Source organism: Falco punctatus (assembly GCF_963210335.1).
Source record: "Falco punctatus genome assembly, chromosome: 8".
Taxonomy (NCBI): Eukaryota; Metazoa; Chordata; class Aves; order Falconiformes; family Falconidae; genus Falco; species Falco punctatus.
This window is the reverse complement of record NC_137588.1, coordinates 20,862,424-20,880,959: the sequence shown is the minus strand read 5'-3', so window position 1 is coordinate 20,880,959 and position 18,536 is coordinate 20,862,424. Positions and strand designations below refer to the sequence as shown.

The 18,536-nt window shown below is 38.0% G+C and overlaps 2 protein-coding genes across 11 annotated transcripts in view; both read right to left on the bottom strand.

Moving 5' to 3' along the window:
• Positions 1–3,945, bottom strand: part of TLK1 (tousled like kinase 1) — a 91,484-nt gene extending 87,539 nt beyond the window's left edge. Inside the window, exon 1 of the mRNA XM_080398925.1 lies at positions 3,057–3,945. The gene's annotated coding sequence lies outside the window, so the exon portion shown is untranslated. The remainder of the gene's footprint in view (positions 1–3,056) is intronic.
• Positions 3,946–4,656: 711 nt separating this feature from the next.
• The window catches only part of METTL8 (methyltransferase 8, tRNA N3-cytidine), a 34,761-nt gene continuing 20,881 nt past the window's right edge, over positions 4,657–18,536 (bottom strand). For 7 of the 10 annotated variants that reach the window (XM_080398955.1, XM_080398960.1, XM_080398958.1 and 4 more), the window contains 4 exons: positions 15,578–15,684; positions 15,411–15,476; positions 14,042–14,268; positions 10,694–10,971 (listed from right to left, as the gene is read on the bottom strand). In XM_080398955.1, the coding sequence (XP_080255081.1) occupies positions 14,078–14,268; positions 15,411–15,476; positions 15,578–15,684 (364 nt within the window). In that variant the 3' untranslated portion in view covers positions 10,694–10,971; positions 14,042–14,077. Of the gene's footprint in view, positions 4,761–5,746; positions 5,802–9,724; positions 9,850–10,191; positions 10,333–10,693; positions 10,972–14,041; positions 14,269–15,410; positions 15,477–15,577; positions 15,685–18,536 lie in introns of those variants that run through there. The other 3 variants (XR_013929949.1, XM_080398959.1, XM_080398963.1) reach the window with 3 other exon arrangements.

The following is an 18,536-nucleotide window of genomic DNA, read 5'->3' as shown; positions in this document are numbered from 1 at the left end:
CAGAATCAAAATGAAGGCAGGTTTGCTCACCACTCAAAGCACTTGCTTTCTTTTTAATTTCTCCCGGGAATGAAAAGTATATTCAGCTTTTCCTCCTTTGGCACCACACTCTGCCCTCGTAGAAGATTACTGAAACATGAATTTGTGAAGGCTGCTTCAAGCAGAAGCATGTTCCTATGTATAGGAATGATGTTAATTCCTGTCACTCTGAACATCCAAGCGAGATTGTTGTTAAAGCTGCTTCTAAAGGAGCAAGGGAATTTGTGCCATTCAGTTCAATGACTTTCATCACCTCTATTAGACTAAACATAAATGTAATATAGCCAAGCCAGATTCCAAAGGTTAGTCTTTCATTTAGGCAAAGTACTGGAGATGCAAAAGCTGTGCAGCATTTACAGGAATCTGACATGGATTCAATAAACCAATTGAACACGAAAGGAACATCCATTCTAAATGCAAATTATTCAGGTGCGATTTGAGTTCCTTAAAGGTTACTCTTCAGTTCCCTCTCTCTGTCTAATAAATGAGAACACAGAGCAGCTTAGTTTCCTTTTTCAAAATTCTTCGTATTAAGTCATCCTGCTGCTTCTATTACAGGCCTTTTCTATAAGGAGCAGACACAGACTCTGGACTGCTTCTGTCTTGTGACTGCTGAACATCAACATTAATCTTTTACTAAAGCACATCTGAGAAGAACTGAAAACTAATTTTAAAAAGTCCAACAACACAGCAGTGCACAAATACACTCAAGCTGCACGATCTTCTCTTAACTTTTAATTTTTCCAAAAGATTCTACATTTTCCTATCTGGAAGACTAAAACCACAAATATCAAGAAGGGCCCACCAAATATAGTCCAACAACACTTGATATTAAACTGATCAAAGTGTCACCAGATCTACCTGAACAGTTATGCATAACAGCTGCAGATCTGACTATGAAATGTTGATGAGATGTTGAGTGAAGTCAGTGGCAAAACTTTTACTTGGTTCCTGTGGGTCGGAACAGTATTTGTTATATTAATTTTGAGCTTGGGTCTTAGGAATCATGGGAAAGAAAACTACCATATTTTGTTATGGTTTATTATATTATATTAAAACCATCATATTAGTGATGCCCTCTAAAAGATGGACTATATTTGTGCATAAATTAAACACTGCATAATACTAGCCAGTGACTAAGAGGCTGCTGTGGGCCCTTTGTGGCATTGGCACATTCATTAGAGAAATCCACAAGCATATTTTATACACAAATTTTCCATTTTCTAAGGAAATTTAATTTCACCATGTAGTTTGCATGGCAAGGTTTTGGTAGCAGGGTAGGCTACAGGGGTGGCTTCTTTGAGAAGATGCAAGAAGCTTCTCCCATGTCCAACACAGTCAATACCAGCTGGCTCCAAGATGGACCTGCCGCTGGCCAAGGCTGAGCCCATCAGTGACAGTAGTAGTGCCTATGGAACAGCGTATTAAGAAGGGGGCACAGGAAATAATATCTGCACCAGCCAAAGAGAGGAGTGTGACTATGGGACAGCAACAACCCTGCAGACACCAAGGCCAGTCCAGTGCAGGAGAGGAGTAGGTGCACCAGGCGCCGGAGCAGAGATTCCCCTGCAGCCCATGGTGAGGCAGGCTGTCCCCCTGCAGCCCAAGGAGGTCTACGGTGGAGCAGGAGGATAACTGAAGGAGTCTGTGACCTTCTGGGAAGCCCACGCTGCAGCAGGGTTGCTGGCAGGACCTGTGATGCCATGGGGGACCCACGCTGGAGCAGTCTGTTCCTGAACGACTGCACCCATGGAAGGGACCCAGGCTGGAGCAGCTCATGAAGAACTGCAGCCCGTGGGAAGGACTCACATTGAAGAAGTTCATGGAGAACTGTTTCCCATGGGAGGGACCCCACACTGGAGCAGGAGAGGAGTGTGAGGAGGAAGGAGCAGCAGAAACAACATATGATGAACTGACCATAACTCGCACTCCCTGTCCCCCTGTGCCACTCGGGGGAGTAGGTAGAGAAATCAGGAGTGAAGTTAAGCCTGGGAAGAAAGGAGGGGTGGGAGGAAGGTGGGTTTTTTTCTGATTTTAAAGGTAGTTAAGCTAATTTCCCCAAGTTGAGTCTGTTTTGCCGGTGACGGTAACTGCTGAGCGATCTCCCTGTCCTTACCTCGACTCACAAGCCTTTTGTTATATTTTCTCTCCCCTGCCTGATTGAGGAGGGGCATGATAGAGTGGCTTTGGTGGGCACCTGGCATACAGCCAGGGTCAACCCACCACACACCACAACTCATACAGCAACATCTTCAGAAATTACTGAAGCTTCAGGGCCTTCAGATGAAGAAGACTGAATGAAAACAGCATCAAATTGCACAAGAAAACAAACCCCAAAAGGTACTACTGGGAATTATGGCTACCTGCCTGGGTATATCTCATTGCTAAATACACAAGGGGAGTCATTTCCACAGGAGAAAAGAAGCATTATAAGTTTTGTGGGTACAGGAAATATTTTGCATTTTCCATGTTTCTTTTCATACAGGGTTCAAATGAAATGTAGCAACTGGTCACACTGTTGAAGAGTTTAAGCTGGAATGGTGGCTATATTTTAGACAATCACTAAGTCACATCTCGTATCTCTGTCTCGTCTCAGTTACATCCTATATTTTTTAATGGTCCCAAGGTCTCATCCATTATATATTAATGGTAGCACACATGAAATAACTAGCATTTTGAACGCTGTAGGTATAAAATAACAAACAACAGTAGGAAGTTCAATTAAGAAAAACAGACACATTCTGGTTTTGATCCTGTGCAGGACAGCACCCAAAATAAAAATTATAATAAAGACTGGTAATAAAGTCCCAAATCGATACCTTCAGCATACCATGCATAATTGAAAGCAGGATTCAGTCCTCTCCAAACACCACATAAGAAAATCCCAATGAAAAGGGCTGGATAATATAACATCTACTGATTTTTCTCCCAGTGGAATAAAACAGGACTTTCTTGCTTTCTTTATATCCATCACAGGCAGCAGAAATACACTTTTAGGTCACATATTAGACATTTACCTTCAGGAGCCCAGAGATCTTGACTCCCTCTACATGCTGCTGAGAAGCTTCATGAGTTTAGCAGGTGTTACAGAGCAAGGGGCAAGAAGCCTACGGCTAGGGGCAGACTGGTAACAGTGCCCTTGAAGACAGTGTTAGTGCAGTCCTCTGCCCAAGTTTAATCAGAAACAGATTCTTCTCATCATCCTGCTGTAATATTGTCAAGAAATTCCCTTTTGTTGTAAAATCGTCTGTCTGAGTCTTACAGCAGTTGGGAGGAAACTGACAAAGTCGGTTTTGAGCTAAAAGCAAATAAAACCCACTCATTTCAAATTTTAACATAAGTTGCTAACTTGTGTTTTGGTAACTCACACATGGCTGACTAACTTCTAAAACCTCAAACTTTGCATGTTGTACGTTCTCACAGAAAATGAGGGCACAGTCTCCTTTGGAAGCTCACATAATACAGTAATGACTTTGGTTTTTGACTAACCGATCAGCTACACGTGAACGGCCACTGCACAAAAGCACTACACGTTGGATGCAGTGGCTGGTACTTCGTCACACAACATGGCTACACCCTATTAAGTAGTTCTGTTCCCAGCTATTTCACTTGACTCTTGAAGCACATTGTGGGTATGAATTCAGGATGAAAGGTAGATACAAAGTTTATAGAAAAAAATGTTTTTCCCTTAAAACAGTTTTTCCTCTGCCACTCTCCACTTGCTAGATATCCTTACCCTAACTCAAAAAACACCACGAGTTTGGCCTACCTGGACCGTAACCAATCTGAATAACGAAGCACGTAAAGCCGAGCCAGGCGATGGCGTGCCCCTGGGCCATACCTGGCCTGCCAGAACAACCCCGTCAGACCTCACAGCTCGTTCAAGGCCTCACTTCCCCGGAGGACCTCAGCAGCTGGGCGGGGAGACGGCACCCACGCTGCCAGACCTGCGGCAGTGGATCCGTGGGGAGCGCAGCAGGAGGGGGCCCGGCCCCTGTGGAGGGGCAACCCGCAGGCGCCATGGCCGAGGCTGCCGCGGCGGGGAGGCACGATGCTGCTGGCAGCAGCGCCCACGTTCAGCCAAACGTGGGGAATTGTTGACCAGACTCGCTCCCTCCCCACCCCACATTTTCAGGTGGCAAAGCGCTAAGCAAGCAGTTCTGCAGCTAGGATCTATGCAGAAGGCACAGAACACTGTCGAAATAGAACACTGAATCACCAATGTATAACCTCGCTTTTTTAAAGAAGGCCCTCCTGCTATACAACACTGCATTATACAAATTTATCTACAGTGAATGCGAAAACTCTTCTGTAATTCGGAATCTGTCAGTTTTGAATGTCAATGGTCTGCTTTTAGCAGAGTTCCCAAACAAACTAACCAAAGTGTGCAGAAGTTCATCAGAAATAATAATTAAAAAAAACCCACCAAAACCACAACACCAACCTGTGTACTGAATGTTGGTGCAACATACCAACTGCAAAGGCAACGTTAGTACAAATCTTCTCTGAAAACGTTTATTCAGAGAACTGACACTTGGCAGGCAGACTCGCACAAACTCACGCTCCTTTACCCCTTGAACATGAGAGCTGAAACCCAACTGGAGAGTCAAAATTCACCTCTTCCGAGGCTTCACCCAGGCCTCCTTCCCTCAGCGAGGTTGCTCTTCTGTTCCCTCCCCCAAAGCCCGCTTGTTCCTCCTCCTCTGCACGGGGCACACGAGCTGTTGTGTGAGAGAGGTTTGATGTTTAGCAGAGACTGAAACTCGCCACTCTTATGTATCTCTTTTACTCATTTTTAAATTGTAATTGATTATATTTTGCTTGTCATAGAAGTTATGATTTTTCAGCAGCACATGTAATACAGGCACAGCTTTGGTTCTGATACGAGCACTGTTAAGAATGAAGTCATTCAGGTCACCAAAGCTGCATACGAGTGTCCACTGTTCCCAGATTAGGGCTTTAAACGTTCACCTCTATATTTAGAAACCTAAAACCAAATGGCCAATTTTCCTGATGACTCAGCACCCATACTGACTGCAGAAGAATGTGGATCCCCAGCAGGCCCCTTGTATAAAAGTGCTTAGAAAGTCCAAATGTGAAAGTTACAGCTTACACGCTTTTCCAGACTAAAAACTGAAAGACCAGTAATAACTTTTTTTTTTTTTTTTTTACTTCTCATCCCATACTACCATTGGTTTTAGGAAGAACTTCTAAGCATACAACCTTTCTCTTTTACCTTATGTTAAAAAAGCCTCTTTAAAGAATTTCTTTTTTCTCACGCCTGGACTTTAATTGGATGCCAGCCAATTTCCATTTCTCTACCTCCCAGCCTGCTGACGTTCTCTATGCTCTCATTTTATTTTTATACACACACACACACACGTATGTATACAATTTAAGTCCTTTAGGCTTTTTTGTAGCAGTAACAGTTTTGTTGTTGTTGTTGTTGTTTTTTTTAAATAATTATCAGGGAGCACTGAAATAATTGGCAACACTCTCAGAGAGATAAAAAAAGGTCGCTCTAGGCTCCCCTGGGGAAAGTTTGCACGTTCATTGCTGATCTCACCTAGTAAGCTGGGTATGAAAACCAAGAGGCCTGAAGCTGTCATTGTTCATGTAGTTACACGTGGAGATTTATGTTAAACTTTGTATTTATTCACTTTATGAATACAAATAGTAATACTTAGATAATGTAAGTAATACTTACATTCCACTTGGGAATCTCCATAGGCTTTATTAACATAAATCAGAAAGTAGGGTAGCTGGAAACAAGAACATGAAAATTATATGAAGCATTACAAGCACACATATAGAATATATCTACTAAAAAAAAAATGCTGGTAACATAGCAGATAAAACTGTCCCATTCTTGATCTCACAGATGGCAGGAAAATCCACTGGAAACAACATTCAGTTAATATTTGCCTGCAATATCATCCACAATTTGTGGCTTTCAAAGAGTGTTATTATGTGTGTTTTTTTCTTTTTTAATCTGGTGGACTGATTTAGGAAAAGGAGAATAAACAATTGTGAAAAAAATGGAAGCCTAAAGCATAATGTAAGTTTAAATTACACTGCTTTACTGGTATGCAAAGTCTTTTGGTAATGGGATAACACAATTTCTATAAAATCTAAAAAGATGGGGAGACATAAATATGCATATTCACTTCCTGACAATGCATTAAAAAAGCCATTTTTCTCCTTATTGGTTTTTTTTTTCAATCTTCGCAAATTTTCTTATTTTGGACTTCAAAGGACTGTTAAGTTTAAGAACAGGCATGCCTTCTCACAGGTACTTTCTCAAGTATTTGAGAGAGAAACATAGCAAAAATGAACATGTCTTAAGCATTTTATTGTAAGTCAGTTATCTTTATCAACCATGCTTATCTGGTTGGTTGTCAAGTTTCATATCACCCGTTAGAAAATGTTGTAGGATAAAAAAAATCTGAAAATCCTACACTAAAATATAAACAAAATATGTGAGCATCTTAAACCCAAACCAAATTTCATCCCTTAAAGAAGAGTGAACAAAGCTATTGTGTCTGTGCAATTGATTTTTAATTAAATTTTTTAATGATTAGCGTAGATGTTCTTACCGACAGAACGTCTTTGTACTTTATGTTTGCATTTTTATTTCTACAAGGAATATTAGGCACCAGTTAATCTGGATTCAAGCAACTAGTCTATATCTTGAAGTGACTCCATAGACTTTAAGAGTCTTCTGGACATATATTGATATAAATGACATTGGGAATCTGGGTCAAAGATTCAGATTTTTTTTTCTGTGAGATTTAACCCTGAGGCCTTTTATTAACATTAATTACTTCAAAGTAAAATAAATCTTCACTGTTGCTGATACTCTGCCTCAAGCCAATTGATGCAAGAAGGAAAGAGTGTAGTTCAGTAGTTTGTTAAATATCTTAAGTGATATACTACTACTTACACGCTCTGCAGACTGCGTGCCCTGAATTTTCCTTTTTCTTCTGCTTTCATTTGCTATTAAAATAAGTATGTGCAAAATAAAAAAAACCTAAAACCAAGGTTCTTGTTGATTATATTGATTCCATGTCAACTTCAGAAAAATAAAACCTATATTCATTGCCAGCGTGACTTTGTTCTTCTTTCTTTGTATAAGCTAGCTCAGACTATTTCCAGTTTAAAAAATAGACCTTATTTCAGAGTGCGGTAACTACCACCAAGTATTTGTTCAACTCACTAATATTCAGTCTCGAATAACAAGATGAAATGTTTATCTACAACAAGATTAGGATTGTGTTTGTCATAATGTTTATCTCAAAGCAAGTTATGCTCAGTGACAATCACAGCTTTGTCATATCATCTTTTATTAACACAAACATCTTTGGATGTATAGATCACCAAAATTTAAAAAGGATTAAATGATTGATTTTGAACTGCATTGTGTATCATCTTTGGGTTTAGCTCAGCCCCTGTGTAAACAGGCTTAGCATTGTCATTGAGAATTACACCCATTTATGCCAGGGATTAACATGCCAGGGTGTCTCTGTGAAATCACAGCTCCATTCTGAAGATGCAGCTTCTTGCTATTTTCTCTTCATTTTAAGTAAATGCACATTTAACTACAGGCTGCACTGGTAGTACATGGGGATGGAGATTAAACCTGAAGTGCAGAAGATTCAACTCTGCTCCACTTCAGAGTAAAAACTGTTTCTCAGAGGGATTGTCACCCACATACAAGTGCTGGAGTGCAAACCTCCTCCTTCAAATACCTCACACTGCCTTTTCACTTCTCCACCCACCACTCTCTCTCATCCTCTCACTGTTGAGTGTAATCAGTGTCACTGGAAACTAAGCTGCCCCATTCCTCAGAATGACATCTGACTACTGTGCCTAACAGGGTATGTAGCAGAGCCATTAAAAATGGCAAAGCTTTTCCTAGCATAGAATAAAAGACCAGTGGTAAATTCGGATTCTCTAAGCCCATCTGCTAAATCCTACACTGCACAACAACCCTTTTATTCAAGTTCAAAGATGCAGCTCCTCCATTTAAAGAGCACTTGTTATTTGGGCGGAAATGGAGGCTAGAGTGTGCCTGACACTAAAGAAAGAAAAAATTAATGTTGGCTCTGCAATGAAACCCTCCAATATACCCAGTTTGACCCAAGCATAATTAATCAATTGTATGCTCTTTTAGCAAACCAATTACTTTCATTCTTCGGCTTTTGGCTTGTCCAAATGCCAGTTTACAGTGATATTGTCATAAGTGACAGGAAAGTGTGGTGAGTCTCTCTCTCTCTCTCAGGCACCGTACTGAATTTGTCATTCCATATAAAATACTAACTGCTGTATGATTGCTACAGAACTACATGTTGTCATGCCAATTAGTATGTTCTCTTTTTTCCTACTTTCTCCCCTCTATCTTTTCATAATTCAGTAATCTGTGCCTACTAGACACCCATTTTGTATTCAGGTTTATTCTCTAGCTCTACTGATGAGCAATGTTAGGATCTCAAAAAAGGTAATGAGAAAAGTTGTAGGACTGTTGTGGTTTTTTTTTTATTAGAGGCATTAGCAACAGTAAATATGCAGATTTTTCCTTTCACACATATAAAAATGAAAATGGAAAAATCTAATATAACCCATTTTTGGTAACTCACCAATCTTTTGGCCTTGTGAACATTGTGATTCCTTGTTTTTTTTATAGGCTGTGCTGTATATATTTATCAGTGTAGGTTTGTTGCCTGCCAATTTGACCAATTTATATTGCTTTTTGTATCATGTAAAAGGGATAAACTAGATGTAAATACTAACATTATATGCCACCCTCACATTGTCTATCATTCATTTGCCTAACTTGCTTTCATATGAAGTTTTTTCTTGTCTCTAGGAATTTTCACCATCTATTTCTACCTGCATCTTTTTTCTAGCTGAACAGGGCACACTATAGAAAAGACTAAACACTGGATTTATGCAGTAGCTATAAAGCATTCTATTTTTACATTACATTTATAACTATATAGCATTCTATTATTTACATCATATTTCTAAATTTTAACATTTTGGCTGTTTTTATAACTAGCAGCATACACCAAGTCAGTGTTTTTAATGAATTTAAAAGTTCATTTAGTATGAATACAGAGGAATCCTCAGATTATTCTTTGAGCATTTATTAAATTGTTTATGTCATCAATGGGTTCTAGTCATCATTGAAGTAATTCACTTGCTTTCTTAATCTTTCATGTTCCCTTCAAAATTATAGTAACCTGATCAATAAAACATCCTCTGAAAATGCAAATCCCTTACTACTAACTCCTTTTTCACGGTAAAAAGTGACAAAATACCTGTGGCTAACACTCATAACATGGATATTTGGTTTAATAAAGTTGATGATGCACATTATACCTTGAATAACTGTATTTTCAGCCTCTTGGATGACTGCTGATCTGCAACTGTGAAAGTGTTTAAAAACAATAAACATGTTCCTTCTCTAAACTCTTGTAATCCCAGGTAAAACCTAAAGATTATTCTGCTATTTTCCTTTTAAATTGTATTCCTAGTTTATACAAATTCATTTAAGTTCTGTTGAACAGATGCAAGTATAACAGAAATTGAGATTGGGAGGCACTTCAAGGTGATAATCTGCAGATATGGTCTTGATTTAAATGGGACAACATCAGAACATATGGAGTAAACTTAATTGTCATACCTCGATGGAACACAATAAGGACGCAGACACTTCTGTTATTCTTTTGTACTTGCTTCCCAAGAGGTTAGGAGTGTAGCTTCTGTCACTATAGAGTTCTACTTGAAAGAAGGTAAAAACATTTTTCCCTAAAGAAAAAGCAAAAACAGGTGTATCATAAACCTGCCTGCACTACTGCAAACATGTGCACAGCACATATAAACTACAACAAATGAAACATTCCATCTTTGTAATAAATTGAAATACGTTGTGCACATATGGATGAAAAGCCTATAATATTCCACTAAGCTGTGAAAATACAATACCACTTGGGAGAAAAAGACTTAGAAGATAGGTCTTTCCACTTCCAACCATTACCCGAATTTCTTTTGTTTACCAGGGTTTTACCCTATTTCTGTGACAGATCAGTCCCCTTTTTCTTCTTCCCTCCTACACTTAATTTCACTCGTTTCTAAGCACAGAGTCCTCACCCTGCCACGCTGTCTCCTGTTTTGCATCTCCTCCCTATATGGTGCCCATGGTGTTCTGTTCCTCAGTCCCCTGTTCAGCTCTGCATCTCATTCTTCTTGGTCAGTCCATTCCAAGGTTGAACCACCCATTATGAAGACACTCTATAAAGAAGAAATGGTTTATGTATGAACTGTCTACTATTATCACTGCCATTACTAACAGCATACCCTAAGGTATGTATGGCTTAAAATAATTTAAAAATACAGCTAATACCACCGTATTAATTTAGCATCTATACAATTAATTGCATTCATACAAAAAGAAAAAGCAATCTGTTCTGTACAGAAGGAAATAAAACTCTCTTGCTTTGATCCTAGAAATAACCCATCCAGCAAACTTTAGTGCTATGGCTTCTGTGGAAACTGCTTAATTGTCTACCTAGCACAGGAAAAAGGGGAAATGAGGCATATGTCAACAAACCAAAGAGCACACCACAGCAGTGAAAAAAGATCATACCACAAATCAAAATGAAGCAGCGAAATTTGTTTTATTTCCACTGGTGTTTAATACAAATTTCAGGATGGTTTGTTACAAATTTTTAGTCATTATTGAACAGTGGAATCTACAGATTAGCCAAGTCACAAGCCAAAGACAAAGCAGAAACAGCAGTTTTCAATACAAGAAACTTCGTCCTAGTGTCACTAGGGTTCCCGCTGTCTCCCCATCTGCCCTGCATTTTGGTTGTCCTCTTCAGATTCAGTGATTTGTGGATAACTGCACAAGCACCTGCCTTGGTTTTGCTGGAAAATAACCAATATTTTTTGTATCAGTTAATTGTTAGTGACTAGATACTTCAGAATTAGTGTAGGAAAAAAGATCACTTTCTTTACTTTATAGCTGTCATGTACTTCCTTAAAAAACAAGCAAGATCTAAGCCAGTGAGTACCATTCTCATGTATTCCTGTATGTACATGTAACGTTATACCAGTGGAGACTGGCAAAAAGTACACACTATTGATCAAGCAAGCCAAAGCCAATAAAACCAGCGAAGTCAAAGCTCAATTCTAACAAGATTACTCTTCTCTAATTGCCACTTGTATATATTCACAAGTCTTCTTTACTAGTATAGGAAGTCATGGTGAACGAAAAAAAAACACCCAACCAAACAAAAACCCCTATTTGCAATTCACAATTAAAATGTTTAGTATTTACATACTCTGTACTTGTAAAAGTTTATATAATTAGAGATTTCAGGTACAAACCTGATTAAAGAAGTAACTTCAGATCTCAAAAGTGAAACTTACAGTCTTTTTCTATGCTGTTTTCTACATTTCTATACTGTGCAATACCCTAATTTTTCTTTCCCCCAGAATTAACAGTAAGTGATTTAAAACCGGACTTCCTATATAGTTGTCTGCATCTCTTTCTCTTATTTCATAGTTATAATTCCTTTCTTTTGCTTATATTGTAATACTATTTTTCCCAACTAATACAGGTAATTGAGAAGTATTTTAAAACATGACTTTGATTAATTTTTTTAAAAACTGAAATGTCATGAAGCCAAAATACAGAGCATCCTACTCAGATTCAAAAGTTCTTATTAGGAATAATGGTTTTGTCCATTTCCCCTTCTATCAATCTTAAAACTGTTCAGACTATTTACAGTTTATAGTGGATATTCTACACTGACAAATAGTAGCTGATCTTATTACTTCTAAAAAGTAACTACTATTCTAAAAGACGCAGCAATACTAATGCTGCAAGGTGTGGAAGAGAAACAGCCAGTTTTGCTCAAGGCCATATGAGAATTCAGGGTTTGGTTTCTTCTGATGTCACATTTTTGTTAAACTAAAAACATAGCATATTAAGATTTTGCCAGAATCAACATATCAGTGTGAAAGCCAAAGCAAACATTCCATTAGCCTCTACACATGGAAAATCGACATCACACACATGAATAAGACTACATGGTGCTCAAGAGCTTATCATCACCATCACCACCCCTGGAAAATTCTACAACTGAAATGCTTTGTGCTAGACTAAGAGCTATGCATACTCAGAAGTCAAGGTTAATAACACAAGGTAGCAACCTAATTAAAATATAGGCATATATTTATTTACATTTCCCATGCAAATGCTACTGTCTCTTAAGACTTAGGGCTTGAAGAAACACAGCTACATTTTCACCTTTGACTTACACCACAAGAGTTTTATTGCAGGTTACAATAACACCATTGCTAGCCAAAGCTTTCTAAGCCACTTAATTCATAAAACAGTATCTTAATCTACCAGGAGTTTAGAATACACTAGAAATGCAGGATCCGATCTTACCTTCAAAGACCCCTTATAGCAACTCATTCTTGAAATAAATCTAGGTTTGTGGAAATTAAACAGGTCCCTCATCTTGTCAAAGATGACGAAGATACTTAACCTCTAAATTTAGATATTTCTTTTTTCTAGAAGACAATCAGTTCTACTTAGCTTAGCAGCTAACAACTTGCAAAAAAAAAAAAAAAAAAGGTTTTCAGCTGTGACATGCTTACCCTTCAGACTAAAACAAAAGCAAGAAAAGAGACTTTAAGAGTGTCACTATATTAATGCATTCAAAACTGCACGCATGTTATAGATTGCATACATTCTATATCCTTGTTGAAGATATTTATTTTATTCATTCACCTGTTTCATGCCTTCTCCTCCTTGTGGCTAACTGATTGTAAAATTGCATTTAAATAGCAGAAGTGGCATCTTTAAATACTAGCTCAACAGCCTCGGTATCATGGCCAGCATCTGAAAACAGTGTTTGCATTTCTGTTCTCTTCTTAAAAGCACTTGACATACTAGTGTAGTTCTGTCCTTTCACTGTCTCTCCCCAGGGTCAATATAAAAACATTGTGCCTTTTTTCTAAGACTCAAGCCCTAAGAAAGCAACCTATCTTTGTAAACAACAAAAATATCTCAGCTGCCATGTAGATCGCCATTTTAGTGCGATTACATTACCCCATAACAGTATTATTAATATGTACGCTTAACTACTCTTTTTGCTCCTCCCTCTAGTGTGTCTGACATATCATAAAAATAACGCTTGTACTTATCCAGGCAAATGTTAACTATTTGGTTTCAGCATGGTTTTGGCATTTTGATAATTCTTTTCTACATTATGTTCAGTTTACAACCTACAGCACTTTAATGTATGTGTCACTAAGCTGTTACAGAAACACCAGTTTTGCATGTTTCTGATGAGCATGTAGATGGAAAGTAGAGACTTCAGAGGAGTAAGTCAGTCGCAGTAGAAGATAGCAATCACTGACTGATACCTATGCATATCACATGCAGTTAGTATGAAATGATAACTTACATGCAAATCAGAAAGAGATTTTGCCTTCATTATTTATGCATCAAGAAATTTCCCCCCAAAGAGGAAATACACTTGCAAGACACACAGTGGTTAAAAGAGACATGACTCAAATCAACACTGCACAGCTTGTAGTGATAGTAAGAACAGATACTCTGTTTCTCTAAATCTCTCAAATAAGCATGCTTCAGTTTAAAACTTTTTACATATTGTGAATTTCAACAGGAACAAGATACATGCTTATACTTGCTGACTATTCATTTTCAAGGAAGTAAAATAGTTCCTGGTCACAGTTATGACTAGATTAATGCATATCCCTTTATAACATATAAAGCAGAAGTCAGAAATGTTGCCTCCCCTCACCCTCCCACCCCCTGGATCATTATCATTTTCACACATACGTTTACACACACACACACCAAAAAAAAAAAAAAAAAAAAATATCAGGGAAAGGTTTTTAGTTCAGTATATTTCTCCTTTTCAGTGGCTAACACAAGATTTATAGGAAATATACATACTCAAATTTGCTCCGGTTTCTGGAGTTCATGGTACAATTATCTGTAAGGGTGCCTTTGAGTGGTTTCTTCAGGATTATTCAGAGATAGCAGCAATGGTTTTTGGAACTTGCTTTGTATCCAAACTCGCTGCATTTTCACTTTTTTCTTTCTGTTTACTTGTAATCGCCGATCAACTAAATTCTGTACTTCAGTCAATCCAGCCAAGTTGAACATGTTCCATACCTCATCTATTTTGTCACATGAAGAAGTATTGCAATTAAAAAAAATAAATACATTTGTAGAATGTAGTAATTAACAGCCTGCAGTTCAACCAAAGATGGAACCAAATCTGTTTTGAGATTTGAAAGATCAAGGAAACTGCCTGCAAGAAGTCTTTTGTTAGAAATCAATTTTCACAGGTCTTGATTTATATTACAGTAAAAAATGTTATGCTGAGGCCCAAACCACATTGGTTATTACTCATGGCATTCACATATCCTGCTTCTTCAGAGGGTTCAGTATGCCGTTGAGGAAAACAAATGCATGTCATTTGGTCACTGTATATTATTGAGATAAAGCTATTTCACCTGCCAAACGACAATCCACACATTTATGCCGACCTAATTTTCTCCTTCTTGCCAGTCACCACTGGAAAACTTTATGCTTCTCTGTCATGAGAAAGCACAAACCAAGAAATTTAAAAATGAGAAAACTTTGAATTCAAGTGACTTCCCATACACATCCCAGATCCTCCTTCTCACTTCTAAAATTACTCAGGTTGGGATAAATCCTGATCCATCTCTACTGCTTATAGTCTAGGTTGCAGAGAGTAAAAAGGAAGAAAAAGTACTGTGCTGCTTGCTTTCACAATTTCCAGTAGCTGGGCTAAAACATACTAGTCTAAGCTGACTGCCAACAGAACCAAGTTGAGTGGATGGGAAAAGAGCAATAGCATCCCATCATCAGGAATTTAAGTTTAGCTCCTGCAGAAAGAGCAGCCTCGTAGCTCAGATTCACCAACACAGCAGAACAAAATATCAGAGCACTGCTACCAACTGTCCTTCCAAGCATGTTTATCTAAATTTTAAGAAAGAAACTGAGTACATCTTTAAATAACAGAATTTGACCATACGATTAGACACAAGATGCTTAGACAAAGAGAATTTTCCAGTAATGTCAGTAAAGAATCTTGCAGGAGTCCAGATGCAACAAGTGTATACATAAAGGGAATTATTTTCTTACAACAGTTAGCTTTGTGCTTTGTAAAAGCAGAGTATTTAAAAAAGCAGCCAATAAAACCTTCTTTAAATTTCTGTCCTAAGATGAGCTTTTATAACCCAAATCATCTTGAGAGACACAATCCTTTTTATGAAGCTATACCATTTCATACCTTTGGTAAAGAAATACACTCTGGTTCCATCTCCTCGTACGTAAAAATTTTCTGACAAGCAATGACCTAAGGCATTAGAGCAGTAAAAAGAAAGGACATGTCACTTTTTTTTAAAAAAAAAAAAAAGTTAAAATGAACAATGAACTACAAAAGCATTCAGGAATTACCTTTTTTAAAACGAACTTGAGCTGTGTCATATCTTCCATAGTCTCGAAATAACAAAATTCCTCCAGGCTTCAGTAGTTTAGCCAACCTATTTACAACCCCTTGCATCCTTAGAAAATAGATAGGATACTTGTGAAATCTGAAAACATAACTTGTTTTTCTAGGTGCTTGGAATGTACATAGATTACTCAAACTACAGTGAGATGTGTCTATATTTACGATAAAAAGGCCAGGCACTAGTCAACAGGAAGAACTCTACAAAAAAGCCTCTAAACCAAAAATTTAAAAGGAAATGTAAGAGAATACAAACTGAAAAGAGAAGGAGCCCTTTTCCTTCACTTCAGCTGAGTTTCAAGGATGGATTAAACCACAGTTTTTGAGTATATAGGTCATATGGGTCAAGTAGATATATGACAAACAGTGAATGAACAGTTAGCTACGTGCATTGGTGAGCTAGACTGAGCCTCCTTCCCATACACAGCAAAATCAAGGGCCTGGAAGGCAGACAAAAACTTACCCGATTTCTTTAGGAGGCACTGATCATACACACAAAATCAGTATCTCCACACCTGGTGGCTGAGGATGGAAAGAAGAATCTGAGTAGTACCTCAGGCAAGGAATCTGGCAGAACTCCAGCTGCATATTGCTAGTTAGAGAAGGAAATCCTGCATCCTCCAAAATGCTGGCAAGTTTGTGAATCTTGGTGATATCTAACATCAGTTTCTCCTTATCAAGATTACACCAGTCTGCTGTATGTATGATAGTAATAAGTACCATACACAGTATTCTTTCCCCTTCACTAGACCAGAGTATCTTCATTCTCACTTTTTAACACTGGAGCTTCTTATAAATACATTTGCATTACTCCGCAAAATATGTTACTAATGAGTAATGGCTTGGGTTTGCCTCACTCTTTCCAAATAAACTGACGGACTTGGGCTTTCCACATTCATGAAAGACCACAATAGCCAGTCTGCACAGGGCAGACTGCAAGGTAGAGAAGTCCCCTTGCCTAATTCAAATTGCCTAATTCAAATCCCACAGGGAAGCAGATAGACCACGTAGAAGATGAGGAGCCAGAGCGAACGTGGAATGAATGAAAAGGAAAGACAGTACACTGTATCTGAAAAGAGCTAAAGAAGAGTAAGTCCTACATACCTATACAAAATCAGCATAAAATTGCTGTGTGCCAAGAACACCATCTTTACACCATCCCTGTCTCTCAGGTGGCCTTACCCCCTTACCCCAAGAATGTCAGAACTCAAGCACTAATGCAATTTGGTCCTTCTACAACAGTAATGCAGGCATCTTACCCTGCTTTTTAAGAGACAGGATTATGAGGTAGTTCAGCAGAAAATAATGTCATAACTCCAAACAAACAAACAAGAACAAAAAGTATCACACACTTTTTAGACACAGAATTCCCTTAGAGGAAGCCAAGTGCTTTAAAAGTTGTCCTCTTTGCTCATGCTCAACACAAGCAATCAAGTGTGCTGCCACAGACAGAAAAGGCAGCACCACCTAAGAATAAGAGACTGTTCAGGACAGGTATTTGTGCACAGAATTACAGACTTTTCCTATAAACATAAGTTTTGTGCACAACACAAAACACAAAAAGAAGTACATGTACAAAAAGTGAAAGTGCTTTGAGAAATCTCATCCCATAGGACTAAAGCACTTTAATTACATAGCTTGAAGGAAGTTTAATACCTTTCAAATTCTGCAACCAATTCTTAGAGGGCCCTTCTCACAGAACTAAAGTGTGTTAAAAATGGAGTACAAGAGTAGCAATTATCAAAAACTAAACACAACAGCCTGAAGAGAAATCACTAAGTAACAATTGTGCTGAATACAAATGTATCCCTCGTAAATTTTCCAGGTCTCCAAAGTACAGAAGTTCTGCATCATCATTTTCTTGGTTTTCTTTTTCATTTCCCAGTCTCAAAGTTTCCAGAAAAAATGTATACTGAGCAAGATGAATCTGGATTACATTTGCCTTTATGCAGCCATTTTACTTCTATGACATGACAGTAGTGACTAACAAATCTTTGGAAAGTGGGTCTTACAACACAGATAATTACATGGAAATTTTTACATATGTGTATACACACACACACAAGTATCCATGTCAGCCTTTAGATGCTGACATGGGGAGAAAAAAAGATAAACACATTGTCAAAAGACTAACAGGAAAAGATCCACAGAAATTCTGACAGAACATCCTACTACTGCTTCTACAGGCAAAGCGACTGAATGAATGTGTCCCTATTGTCCAATTTCTTCCTGGCAGAATCACTGCTGTTACAGAGATCTGAACTCTACTGCTTGAATTGTTTTTGAAATCTAGACCCAGGCTTTGCATGACTCACGTGCTCATCTCTGAACAAATAGGAAGGAGCAATATTTTATATGGGAAAAAAATTCTGAAAAGCTAGTAATCATTAATAACTTAGGCAGGGAAACAGTTCTCAGACTTGGGCAAATACTGTTCTGTTTGCCAAGCCCATTTTAATGACAGCATGTATTTTCCTTCCTATGATCTAGTTAGAGGAAGAGTCAAGGAGTTTAACTTACATGCCCTCTTTTGCATTTTTACCCCATTAATTTTCACAATTATCCAGCCTTAACAGTCAAAGTTTGGCTCCTTAGACAGAGGCATTAGTAACAAGGCTAACAGTACTCAACATAATGCTATACACTAAAAGTAAATCAAGTTTTCTTAATCCAAACAAGTTACAAAATTCTGAATGCACCTTGGTGTAAAAGGCCTGCATGTAAGCATTTGTGTGCAGCTAAATCAGCAACGTAAGCATTTATCATAAGGTGTTAAATCATGAATGTTTCGGTTTGATCACTGAAAATAATTTCCTTCTAGAAGACCAGTGGTCTGGTTTTTTAATTTGTAATTTTCTTGAATCACTGTCACTTTTAATAAGGGATGTATTTAGTTACAATATACCC